General features: G+C 43.4%; 1 protein-coding gene across 5 annotated transcripts in view; it reads right to left on the reverse strand.

Annotated features, from left to right (window-relative positions):
* KLF3 (KLF transcription factor 3) overlaps positions 1-13,490 on the reverse strand; it is a 150,524-nt gene that overhangs the window by 9,271 nt on the left and 127,763 nt on the right. For all 5 annotated transcript variants that reach the window (XM_070757090.1, XM_070757093.1, XM_070757091.1 and 2 more), the window contains 3 exons: positions 6,796-6,879; positions 3,894-4,383; positions 1,433-1,577 (listed from right to left, as the gene is read on the reverse strand). In XM_070757090.1, coding sequence (XP_070613191.1) covers positions 1,433-1,577; positions 3,894-4,383; positions 6,796-6,852 — 692 coding nt within the window. In that variant the 5' untranslated portion in view covers positions 6,853-6,879. The remainder of the gene's footprint in view (positions 1-1,432; positions 1,578-3,893; positions 4,384-6,795; positions 6,880-13,490) is intronic.

The following is a 13,490-nucleotide window of genomic DNA, read 5'->3' on the forward strand; positions in this document are numbered from 1 at the left end:
GAGGACTTCTTCCACACAAAGACGCTAGGAAAAAAAATCACGGAAAATCAGTGCGTTCATATCAGTGTGGTTCTCGGGACCACACCGCTAGGAACCCAACACTGCTGGTCGGTGAAAAAAAAATGCCCCAATGGGCCAACCGGAAGTGCGTTTTCCCAAACTTCTGGTTTGTCCGTTGGGGGATATATTTTTTGCCTCTGGGACTTCAGGGAGGATGAAACCGCCTTTACAAAGGCCAAAAAATCAGCTGCATGTGCATGCTGGAGCTGAGCTGGAGCTGAGAGGACAAAGTGCCCTCCACCTGTGACACGCATGCCATAGGTTCGCCATCACGGGACTAGACATATCCAACCGTTCTTCATGTGTTTTAAGCCTCCAGTCCCCTAATTCTCTTTATTGCTCTTTATTTCCCTTGCTCAATACAATGGTACCTCTACTTAATTAATTTATTATTATAATTTATTTATTATAATTAATTAATTAATAACTTAATTCGTCCCGTGACCAGGTTCTTAAGTAAAAAAGTTTGTAAGAAGCAGCCATTTTTCCCATAGGAATCAATGTAAAAGCAAATAAAGCATGCGATTGGGGAAACCAAAAGCAGGGTAGAGGCCCTGTTTCCTCCCAGAAGAGTCCTAGAGAGGCCCCACAGAGGCTTCTCTTTGTCTTTTCCGGCCCTGTTTCCTCCCAGGAGATTCCTAGAGAGGTCCCACAGAGGCTTCTCCCTGCCTTTTCTGGCCCTGTTTCCTCCCAGGAAATGTCCTAGAGAGGTCCCACAGAAGCTTCTCCCTGCCTTTTCTGGCCCTGTTTCCTCCCAGGAAATGTCCTAGAGAGGTCCCACAGAAGCTTCTCCCTGCCTTTTCTGGCCCTGTTTCCTCCCAGGAGATTCCTAGAGAGGCCCCACAGAGGCTTCTTCCCGCCTTTTTCCGGTCCTGTTTCCTCCCAGGAGATTCTTAGAGAGGCCCCACAGAGGCTTCTTTCTGCCTTTTCTGGCCCTGTTTCCTCCCAGGAGATTCCTAGAGAGGCCCCACAGAGGCTTCTTTCTGCCTTTTCTGGCCCTGTTTCTTCCCAGGAGATTCCTAGAGAGGCCCCACAGAGGCTTCTTTCTGCCTTTTCTGGCCCTGTTTCCTCCCAGGAGATTCCTAGAGAGGCCCCACGGAGGCTTCTCCCTGCCTTTTCCGGTTACAGTTTCGGAGGCTCAGTGGAAAATGGTTCTTGAGAATTGGATCTTATCTTTAAAAGTTCGTAAGTAAGAGGCGTTCTTAGGTAGAGGTACCACTGTATATGAATAGCCTCATACCTATGGAAACAAGATCTGTGAATTAGCTTAACTATCCAAAGTTGCTGAGCTTGCCTTAAATGCAAGCCATCTAGCTTTCAACCGCAATTCACTTTTCCACTGGCGAGATTCAAATACTTCTCAGCTACTTACTCTTGTAGCATGGGAGGTGACAAGGAGGTCATCATAGGAGGAGACATTTGCTCCGGATAGTAGTCATTCCTTGGTGATTCCAAGCCTGGTTCTACCTTGATAGTTTTAATTAGTGCTGGCTTTTCATAAGATTCAATGACGGATACTGTAAGTAAGTAAGCAGAGTCAGTGAATGGTAAACAAAGAGGAAAAAACCTTTCATTTGGGTTGCATTGAATTAATCTACATAACATCCATTCTATGCTTCACTTTCTATAGGAACACCAACTGCTTAATAGAATAGTATCAATTATTCTATTAAGAATAATTTAATTAATCTATGCAAGTTTAATTCTATTAAGAATAATTTAATTAATCTAAATAACTTCCATTCTATTGTTTTGCTTTCTATAGGTACACCAACAGCTTAATAGAACAATATCAATTCTTCTATTAAGAATAATTGAATTAATCTACATAATTTCCATTCTATTGCTTTTCTTTCTATAGGAACACCAAGTACTTAATATCATAGAATAATATCAATTATTGTAGTGAGAAGAATTGAATCAATCTACATAACCAAACGACCGTGCCGTTTTATAGTATACCTTATAACCCAGCCCTTTGTTCTGGTCACTATAGATAAATCTATAGATTTATTTAATCTGTAGATTTCCTTTCTATAGGAACACCAAGTGCTTAATGGAATAATACCAATTATTTGATTAAGAATAAATGATATTATATAACAACCTTAAAGCAAGGGAAAGCTAGCCAAAGATTGCTTAGGGAGATGGATTTTCTACAGTTCTACGGATGCTCTCCATGGTTCAGTATCTCTCTTTATACGCTTCCATTTACACCAGCAAGTTCAGGATAATGAATAATGGCCCTGTGGTTAGAATGCAGTACTGCAGGCAGACTGTCAGCAGTTCGAATTTCACAGGCTCAAGGTTGACTCAGCCTTCCAGCCTTCCAAGGTGGGTAAAATGAGGACCCAGATTGTTTGAGGTCAGGAGGCTGACTCTGTAAAACACCTAGAGTGGGCTGTAGAGCACTGTGAAGTGGTATATAAATCTAAGTGCTATTTCTAGTCTTCGGAGAGGGGCGGCATACAAAATTAATAAATTATAATTATTAGTGCTATAGCCCTTCCTTCCTTCCTTCCTTCCTTCCTTCCTTCCTTCCTTCCTTCCTTCCTTCCTTCCTTCCTTCCTTCCTTCCTTCCCTCCCTCCCTCCCCCCAGTGGTTAGAATGCAGAATTGTAGGCTAATTCTGCCAACTTGTCAGCAGTTCGATTCTCATTGGTTCAAGGTTGACTCAACCTTCCATCCTTCCAAGGTTGGTAAAATAAGGACCCAGGTTGTTGGGGGTGATAACAGGGGTGGGTTCCTTTTACCTTTTGCTCTCAGTGTGCATCACGACGTGCATGTGTCCCCTTGCATGACTTTATTTCCGCACATGCTCAGATGCACAGTTCAGCCAAAAAAATACTACCAGAGTGCCTGCACTGGTAGGAACCCATCCCTGGGTGCATTGAGGGGCTGGCTGCCATCGGCACTACTGGTACGTTCCCGTCAGCGGGCTTGTGCAGGTGTGCATCCCCGGTGTGAGATTTGGCTTCTGCGCAAGCAAGAAGCAAATTTCAGCAATTTTCACCGATTTCTTTGCTCCCGCACATGCGCAGAAGCAAAAAAAAAAAAGGCCAAAAATTGCTGAAATCTCGCGCATGTGAGCATCCTCATATGAAATTTTGCTTGCTGTGCATGCCAGGGAATATGGGGGCGCACAGCTGCGCACACATTGTCATTTTTACTAACTAATCGGCAATTCCAGCTGTACCGGCTGCTGCCCATTGCTGCTGACTCTTAGAGAGGTCTGTAAAGCACTCTGAAGCAGTATATGAGTCTAAGCCAGTGATGGTGAACCTATGGCATGGGTGCCACAGGTGGCATGCGGAGCCATATCTGTTGACACGCGAGCCGTTGCCCTAGCTCAGCTCCAATGTGCATGTGTGTAATTTTTGGCTTGCACAGAAGCTCTGGAGGGTGTTTCTTGCTTCCAGAAAGCCTCCAGGGGGATGGGGGAGGGCATTTTTACCCTCCCCCGGCTCCAGGGAAGCTTTTGGAGCCTGGGGAAGGTGAACCACAAGCCTAATAGCCCAGCAGAAGTTGGGAAACAGGTCATTTCCAGCCTCCAGAGCACCTCCGGAGGACGGGGGAAGCTGTTTTCGCCCTCCCCAGGCATTGAATTATGGGTATGGGCACTCGCGCATGGACGATAGTACTCTCCCACGCTCTTTTGCCACCCAAGGAAAGAAAGGTTAGCCATCACTGGTCTAAGTCCTAGTGCTATTGCCATCATTTGAAGCAGAAAATGAACAGAGCCTTTTAGCTTGACTTCCCCCAAAAAATAAATATTAAAAAAAATAAAATAAGAGAAGTCAACAAAAGACCAAAACAGTTGGAGAGATGTTTACCTGGGACGCTGCTTGGATTTTCCAACTCTTCGGAAAGAACCGTGGACACCATGATAGGCTGTTGAAGGTGAGGCGCGTACATAAAAGGGACGGGTTGAACAACAAGGGGCTGGATAACCGGAAGTATTCCCGGGCTCCTTAGTCCGTGACGGGAAAGAGCCGCCATGACGGGAGGAATAGTTAAGGGCATAGTAAAAGGCTGCATTCCTGGGGGGCCCAGTTTCTTCATCGGAGGGCTGGTTGACGGGAGATTTAATAATCCAGCGGAATCTCTCCGGGATAGAGTCTGGAATTTGAAAGAGGAAGGAGAATGTCCGGCGGAAGGCGGCGAACTCCGTTTATTCACCGTAAGGTCGACGGGCTCCACCTGGACCCCGCTGCACAGTCCGTCTGGAATCTGGTAGAATTTGTTGGGCATCATATCTGGTGTGGAGTAGATGACGCTGTACTTGTTGGGCTTCATGTGGTCCATGTAAGTAGAGTGGAACGACTATGGAAGAAAAGAAAGAGAACAGGAATGAATGGGAAACAGTGGCAGAAAAGAGGAAGAAGAAGAAAAATAAATGTACTGGAGAATAGGAACCCATGGGGAATCGTTTCTGCTGTGACGTAACTTGAGTTCTATTAGACTTAAATTTAAAATTCACGGAATATACAGAAATGTTTTTTGAAAACCGTATTACTAATGACAATACTGCTGCCCAAAATTGTAAATGCCCCTACAAAAGCCTCAGAAATGGGCTGAAAAACCCCTCAAAAGTCCCCCCCAAAACTTCAAAAATGGCCCTAAAATGCCTCAAAAACAGCCTGAGAACACCCTAAAAATGGCCTGAAAAAAGCCTCGAAAATGGGCCAAACAAGGCCTGAAAAATGGGTTGAAAAGCCCTCAAAAATTGCACAAAAGGCCTGAAAAATTGGTTGAAAAAAGCCTCCAAAATGGGCCAAAAAGGCCTCAAAATTGGTTGAAAAAAGCCTTGAAAATGGGCTGAAAAAGGCCTCAAAATTGGGCCATAAAACCCCTCAAAACCAGCCCAAAGAGCAGAAAAAATCCTCAAAAATGGGCCAAAAAAGCCTTGAAAACGATCTGAAAAAGCCTCCAAAATGTGTTGAAAAAAGCCCTGGAAAAAAGTGCAGAAAAAAGCCCGCAAGGTAGGCTGAAAAAAGACCTGAAAAAAAGCCCCAAAACGGCGCATTTGGAGGCCATAAGATGCACAGACATTTTCACCCCTTTTGGGAAGACAAAAAAGTGGTCTTACAGTCTGAAAAATACGTAATTTATTAGATTTTTATCCTGCCTTTCTTACTTTATTAATAACTCAAGGCAATGAGCATACTTAATATTCCTTCCTCCTCCTATTTTCCCTTCAACAACAACCTTGTGATGTGAGTTGGGCTGAGAAGGTGTGATTGGCTCAAAAATCACCCAGCTGGTTTTCATGTCTAAGGGAGAACTAGAACTCCCAGTCTCCTGATTCTAGGCCAGCAGCACCTTAATCACTACACCCAGGCGGGGGTTCCACTTATCGGCCACAACCGGTACTCCCTCCTGGATCGTTGTGGCCTCCCGTGCACCTAGTGGGTGTGCATGCGCCCGTCGGCATGAGATTCGGCTTCTGAGCATGCGTAGCAAGCAACATCTCGCATGAGGATTTATTTATTTATTTATTTATTAGATTTGTATGCCGCCCCTTTCCGTAGACTCTGGGTGGCTCATAACACAATAAAAACAGTTCATAACAAATCTAATAATTTACAATTTAAAATATTAAAAAAACCCATTATTAAACAGACATACACACAAGCATACCATACATAAATTGTATAGGCCCGGGGGAGATACCTCAGTTCCCCCATGCCTGACGACAAAGGTGGGTTTTAAGGAGTTTGCGAAAGGCGAGGAGGGTAGGGGCAGTTCTAATCTCTGGGGGGAGCTGGTTCCAGAGAGTCGGGGCCGCCACAGAGAAGGCTCTTCCCCTGGGGCCCGCCAACCGACATTGTTTAGTTGACGGGACCCGGAGAAGGCCGACTCTCTGGGACCTAATCGGTCGCTGGGATTCATGCGGCAGAAGGCGATCTCGGAGATATTCTGGTCCGATGCCATGAAGGGCTTTATAGGTCATAACCAACACTTTGAATTGTGACCGGAAACTGATTGGCAACCAATGCAGACTGCGGAGTGATGGTGTAACATGGGCATACCTAGGGAAGCCCATGACTGCTCTTGCAGCTGCATTCTGCACGATCTGAAGTTTCCGAACACTTTTCAAAGGTAGCTCCATGTAGAGAGCATTACAGTAGTCGAGCCTCGAGGTGATGAGGGCATGAGTGACTGTGAGTAGTGAGTCCCGGTCCAAATAGGGCCGTAACTGGTGCACCAGGCGAACCTTGGCTTCTGCACATGCACAATAATCTCATGTGAAGATGCTCTTGCGTGCAATATTTTGTCTATTTTGGGCGATTTCTTTGCTTCCGCACATGCGCGGAAGCAAAGACACCGAAAAGTGGCAAAATCTTGCACAAGAGAGCATCCTCACATGAGATTTTGCTTGTTACGCATGTGCAGAAGCCGAATCTCAGGCGCGCATGCACGCATCTCCATTTCCGCTACCAGAGCCCCGATCCCAGCCGTTATCGGCTGCAACTCATTACTGACTACACCAAATTAGTTTCTATTCTATCAATAAGTTAAATTAATTTTATTAATTTAATCTAATTTATTCGACTTCTATGCCGCCCAGGGCAACTTGTTTTGATATAAATCCAATTTATTTGTTATAAATGCTCAAAATGCGTCTTTGGCCCCCTTTACCCTGTTTTGTAATCTTGCAAAATATGGATGGCATTGCACACGGTCTTGTTACAGTGTAATGAGAATAAATATTAATATTTATTAAATACTGACCACTGGAATTGGTTCCATTGCTTCTTGTTTGATAGGGACGGGGTCAAACATTAACATTTTCTTTCGAGATAAATACCTTGGATTCTAGAAACAGGAGGGAAGAAAGGTACGACAGTTTTAATTTTTCATTTACATCCTTTCAGTACGGTGTTTAGTATTATTAACAAAGGCACGTTTCAATTGTGGATTACAGCAATCGACAAACTGCTCAAAAATTAGAGAAAAGACGTTTTCAAGTTTTCTTCAGGGTTTCTGTGTTTAGGATGCTAAATTTCTCTCTCTCTCTCACACACACACACTTTATCACAACATTTTTGTGACCTGCTACAATTCTAACTTGAAAGCAAGGTTTGGTCCAGTTTTTTTCTTTCATCACCCCAAAATCGAAGAAGGTAAGTAGAGTTATTAAACCAGTGGAAATAACCAAAGTACCATCATCTTGAAACCGACTTCCTGAATTAAGAAAGGTGAAACCAAAGAGGGAGGGGCGGTTGTGATTTTATTTGCAAAACACCACAATTAGCTCTTCCAAAATGAGTGTACCACACATTATCCAACACCTCCTCGGAACCCTTAATTTTTGCAGAACTTCCAATTATACAAATACCGTCTATTACGTTGCGTGCCGGAGATCACAACTGAGCCCAAAATTTATGTCGCTAAGTGAGGACATTGGGGAAGTGAGTCTTGCTCTGTTTTACGACTGTTCTGGCCCTTTTGGTGAAGTGAATCGCCGCGGTTGTTAAGTTAGGAATCCAGCATTTCCCCCCCTACGTTAAATTAAAAAAAAAAAATTCTCCAACTGAAAACATGTTCAATATCATATACCTTCCATCTACATTATAATACAATAATTATGCATTTGCTTTTGGTATTTATCCTTCAACAAGTACTTGCCTCCTTTCTTTTATCACATGAAAAATCAAATATAAATGTTTTCAACATCCTTGTTCAAATTTACAATGCCCTTGGCTAATACATCTAATCAAGTATTTTTACTCTATATAATACACTGATGCCAAAGGAACCTCTAAGAGTACTAAATTCAATTTTCATATATCCTTATTTATTCATATACATCTCTGAATCCTTAGTTCTAGCTTAATAGCCCTTTTTAACATAAAAAGAAAAAAACATTAACATAAAGAAGAAAAGAAAAAATAATAGTGGAGCCTCTACTTACGAATTTAATTCATTCCGTGACCAGATTCTTAAGTAGAAAAGTTTGTAAGAAGAAGCAATTTTCCCCATAGGAATCAATGTAAAAGCAAATAATGCGTGCGATTGGAGAAACCACAGGGAGGGTGGAGGCCCTGTTTCCTCCCAGGAGATTCCTAGAGAGGCCCCATGGAGGCTTCTCCCCACCTTATCTGGCCCTGTTTCCTCCCAGGAGATTCCTAGAGAGGCCCCACAGAGGCTTCTCCCTGCCTTTTCTGGCCCTGTTTCCTCCCAGGAGATTTCTAGAGCGGCCCCATAGAGGCTTCTCCCCGCCTTTTCCGGCCCCGTTTCCTCCCAGGAGATTCCTAGAGAGGCCCCATGGAGGCTTCTCCCTGCCTTTTCCGGTTACAGTTTTGGAGGCTCGGGTTTGTAAGTGGAAGAGAAAAGACAAAAAAATATTGAACACCTGGTTCTTATCTAGAAAAGTTCGTAAGTAGAGGCGTTCTTAGGCAGAGGTACCATTGTATCCAAATGTAAATCACGTCTCTGTGGGGATGCTGCAAATGGTCACAAGTATGAAAAATGGACATGAGCCACATGCCAACTGATGTAAGTCGAGGACTATTTGAAATAAGCTCATTCAGTCCCTGAAATACAGACAGTCCTTGACTCACAACACTTCACTTATTTACTGACTGTTCGAAGTTATGGCGACCGTTTTTCACAGTTGTGACTTTGATCAAGTGATTGCAGTTCAGATGCTTGGCCACTGACTCATATTTATGACTGCTGCCCAAGGTCATGCAGGATCCACTTTTGTGACCTTTTGACCAGCACAGCTAGCTTCACTTAAAAACCCGAGTCACTAACTTATCAACTGCGGTGATTCCCTTAACAACCGAGGCTCGAAAGGTCGTAAAACTGGGCAAAGCTCATTTAACACATGTCACTTAAAATGACAGAAATCCTGGACTCAATGGGAGTCGTAATTCGAGGACCACCTGCCTTCTCAGCCGTTCACGGGAGATACTCTATTTGCATCCATAGATGGCGCTAGAAATGTATAGAAAACCAACGGAAGAATGATCAATTTTTGAACTCTGTTCAGAATGCCAGGCAATCAATCGAAGAGAAATAAATTTCAAACTGGGCATTTTATGAAATTAAAAAAATGCAAGCTCATTAGAATCCTAAGGAGAACAGGAATGATTAATCGCAAGGTACGCACCTTCTTTTACAACGATAAGCGAAGCTATAATCGATTTTTAATACCATCCTGTATTCTAATGGCTTTCTTAGAAACATAGAAACATAGAAACATAGAAGACTGACGGCAGAAAAAGACCTCTTGGTCCATCTAGTCTGCCCTTTTACTATTTCCTGTATTTTATCTTAGGATGGATATATGTTTATCCCAGGCATGTTTAAATTCAGTTACTGTGGATTTCCCAACCACGTCTGCTGGAAGTTTGTTCCAAGGATCTACTACTCTTTCAGTAAAATAATATTTTCTCATGTTGCCTTTGATCTTTCCCCCAACTAACTTCAGATTGTGTCCCCTTGTTCTTGTGTTCACTTTCCTGTTAAAAACACTTCCCTCCTGAACCCTATTTAACCCTTTAACATATTTAAATGTTTCGATCATGTCCCCCCTTTTCCTTCTGTCTTCCAGACTATACAGATTGAGTTCATTCAGTCTTTCCTGATACGTTTTATACTTAAGACCTTCCACCATTCTTGTAGCCTGTCTTTGGACCCGTTCTTTATATTAATTCAATGCCAAAATCACTCATGAGATTTCAGCATGCTTTTACTTCCTGCGCATGCACAGAAGCAAAACCAGGCTGGGGTCGCGCACATGCAAGACAACCGAAGCTGTGCACGTATTGCACTGGTAGCGGCAGTAGTAGCAATCTGTCCCTGAGTCCAACCCCCCCGCCCCTGCCCAAGTAGGAAACCCTAAATCTGCCTCTACCTAGGATTGAACTCACAACCTCCTGATTGTGGGACGACAGCTCCACCTCTAAGCCGCAGCAGTATTAGACTAAATGAACTGTTGTTGCAAAGAACGGGACGAGAATAATTCAAGCCCCAAACTAAACAGTAAAACTGATTAGTAAAACTTTGATGTTTTAAAATTCATAGACTTCTGAGTTTTGCCAAATTTTAAGACAAAAGGAGTGCCAATTGAATGTCGCTATTAAACATCTGGCTAGAATCCAAAAGACTGAAGCTTTATTATTATTATTATTATTATTATTATTATTATTATTATTATTATTTATTAGATTTGTATGGCACCCTTCTCCGAAGACTCGGGGTGGGTCACAACAACAATAAAAACAGTATAGACAATGGAACAAATCTAATACAGTGATACCTCGTCTTACAAACGCCTCATCATAAAAACTTTTCGAGATACAAACCCGGGGTTTAAGATTTTTTTGCCTCTTCTTACAAACTATTTTCACCTTACAAACCCACCGCAGCCACTGAGATGCCCCGCCTCCAGACTTCCGTTGCCAGCGAAGCACCCGTTTTCCCACTGCTGGGATTCCCTTGAGGCTCCCCTCCATGGGAAACCCCACCTCTGGACTTCTGTTGCCAACGAAGTGCTCGTTTTCGTGATGCTGGGATTCCCCTGCAGCATCGCAAAAACATAGAAGTCCGGAGGTGGGGTTTCTCATGGAGGGGAGCCTCAGGGGAATCCCAGCAGTGCAAAAATGGGCGCTTCGGCTGGCAAAAGGGGTGAGTTTTGGGCTTGCACGCATTAATTGCTTTTCCATTGATTCCTATGGGAAACATTGTTTCATCTTACAAACTTTTCACCTTAAGAACCTCATCCCGGAACCAATTAAGTTTGTAAGACAAGGTATCACTGTAATAAGAATTATATAAATGCTCTTTCCTTCAACAATGGTGTTTTTTAAAAAAAGTCTCTATAATTAATTAATTAAATTAAATTAATTAAATTTATAAGCTGTAAAAATTGCATTTTTGTTTTTTATTGTTTTGCAATCGGGAGTTATGTTTTTTTTCAGCCTCCCCAAAAACTTTGGACTGCCACTTGTCTGAAATGATGTAGGGATTCCTGCTAGGACGAGGGGGTTGGACTAAATGACCTACAGGGTCCCTTCCAACTCTTAATGTTCTGTCTGGGTCCCCCCAGACGCCAACACCAACCAAAAAGAGTAGACAGACACACTGGTAAAAAGCAAAGGCAGTTTATATACTGGAAAGCAAACACAGGTAACAAAAACTGTTCTTACAGACAGGAACACGATGAAGCTTCACAGGTTTCACGAAGGCCAGGCAATAAAACAGGATTCTTGCTGGCAAAAACAACACTGGAGATAATAAAACCCACGCCTCCCCCAAGTCTTCCAGACTTCTAGGCCACAAGCCAAGATCAGAGATGCCGAGAATCGAAGCAAGGTCACAGGACTCCCACAAGACTGTAACTCTCCACAAGACTGTAAGGGCGGGCCTGCCTTTTCAACCCTGCTGAGGAGAACCACACCCAAACCCAGCTGTTGCCAATTCAGGGATGGAAATACCTTTCTAATTGGCCCCTTCGTTGAGCTGCACGTCTCTGCCTCATGTCTATTATAGCCTGTGCGTCTTCATCCAATGAATCCATGCTACTAGCTGGGGAGAGCCCCCACCCCGGGGGTCTCAGGCTGCTCTCCATCCTCCTCTTCCTGACGTTCCTCTCCCCCGTCTGCCTGGTCCTCCCCCTCCTCCAGTGAGGAGGTCACTGTCCTCCTCCTCTGGGCATGGATCCGGCAGAGCTCCAGCCGGTCCCTGAGGAGCCTCAGGCTGAATCACAACACTTAATAATCTGTAAATTCTGTCAACAACCAGACTGCAGGTGAGGACTCAGCAATGTTCTTCAAAGTCAAATCAATAGCCGACTTCAAAGAGAAACCAACCCTCCTGGTGCCCAACGTTTTAGATACGTAGAATTGTCGATAGCGTTAATGAGAAATCAGATAACGAAGGCTGGCTCCTTTAAGAAAACAGCCTTGCCCCGCGTGTTAAAAATAAAATAAAACAAAACTACCACAGTGTAGGTTTTTTTAAAAAAACTCCCTGCTTGCTCCACCCTGTGGATTGAAGCCAAGGCAAAGAACTTGTTTAAACAGGACAAGGTTGTGATAAGATTTCGCTCACGCCCTGTGCTAAGCGGAGAAATAAGATTTGGTATGCAAATAAGGCCAGGTATAAAAGGTAAGAAGCAAACACACTCTGATATTTTATTTATTTGTGTATAGAAACATAGAAACATAGAAGGTTGATGGCAGAAAAAGACCTCCTGGTCTATCTAGTCTGCCCTTATACTATTTCCTGTATTTTATCTCAGGATGGATATATGTTCATCCCAGGCATGTTTAAATTCAGTTCCTGTGGATTTACCAACCACGTCTGCTGGAAGTTTGTTCCAAGCATCTAACTACCCTTTCAGTAAAATAATATTTTCTCACACTGCTTCTGATCTTGAATCCCAGCGACCGGTTAGGTCCCACAGAGTTGGCCTTCTCCGGGTCCTGTCGACTAAACAATGTCGTTTGGCGGGACCCAGGAGAAGAGCCTTCTCTGTGGCGGCCCCGACCCTCTGGAACCAGCTCCCCCCGGAGATGAGAACTGCCCCCACCCTCCTTGCCTTTCGTAAAGTTCTTAAGACCCATCTCTGCCGTCAGGCATGGGGGAACTAACACATTTCTCCCGGGCCTATACAGTTTGTACATGGAATGTTTGTGTGTGTGTTTGCTTTTAATAATGGGGTTTTTAGTGTTTTTTAAATTATTAGATTTGTTCTTACATTGTTCTTGTTATTGTTGTGAGCCGCCTCGAGTCTACAGAGAGGGGTGGCATACAAATCTAATAAATGATTATTATTATTATCTTTCCCCCAACTAACCTCAGATTGTGCCCCCTTGTTCTTGTGTTCCCTTTCCTATTAAAAACACTTCCCTCCTGAACTTTATTTAACCCTTGAACATATTTAAATGTTTCGATCGTGTCCCCCCTTTCCCTTCTGTCCTCCAGACTATACAGATTTAGTCCATTGAGTCTTTCCTGATAAATTTGATGCTTAAGACCTTCCACAATTTTTGTAGCCCGTCTTTGGACCCGTTAAATTTTATCGATATCTTTTTGTAGGTGAGGTCTCCAGAACTGGACACAGTATTCCAAATGTGGTCTCACCAGCGCTCTATACAGAGGGATATCGTATTTACAGGTGTCTGCAATTTACGAGCCCAAAATGTCCACTGCTAAGCGAGACAATTGTGCACACCCTATTATAACACTTTTTTCGGGGCAGGCACGGTTGTTAAGCCAGCAACTGTGTTTGTTATATCAGTGGTGCCGTCATTAAGCAAATCCGGCACATGTTCCACTTTGGACAATTGGTACTGAAAACGTTTACCGTCACTATCCTAAACATACTCAGTTCCTTAATAATAATAATAATAATAATAATAACAACAACAACAACAACAGAAGGGACCTTGGAGGTCTTCTAGTCCAACCCC

Source organism: Erythrolamprus reginae, chromosome 7 (genome assembly GCF_031021105.1).
Source record: "Erythrolamprus reginae isolate rEryReg1 chromosome 7, rEryReg1.hap1, whole genome shotgun sequence".
NCBI lineage: Eukaryota > Metazoa > Chordata > Lepidosauria > Squamata > Dipsadidae > Erythrolamprus > Erythrolamprus reginae.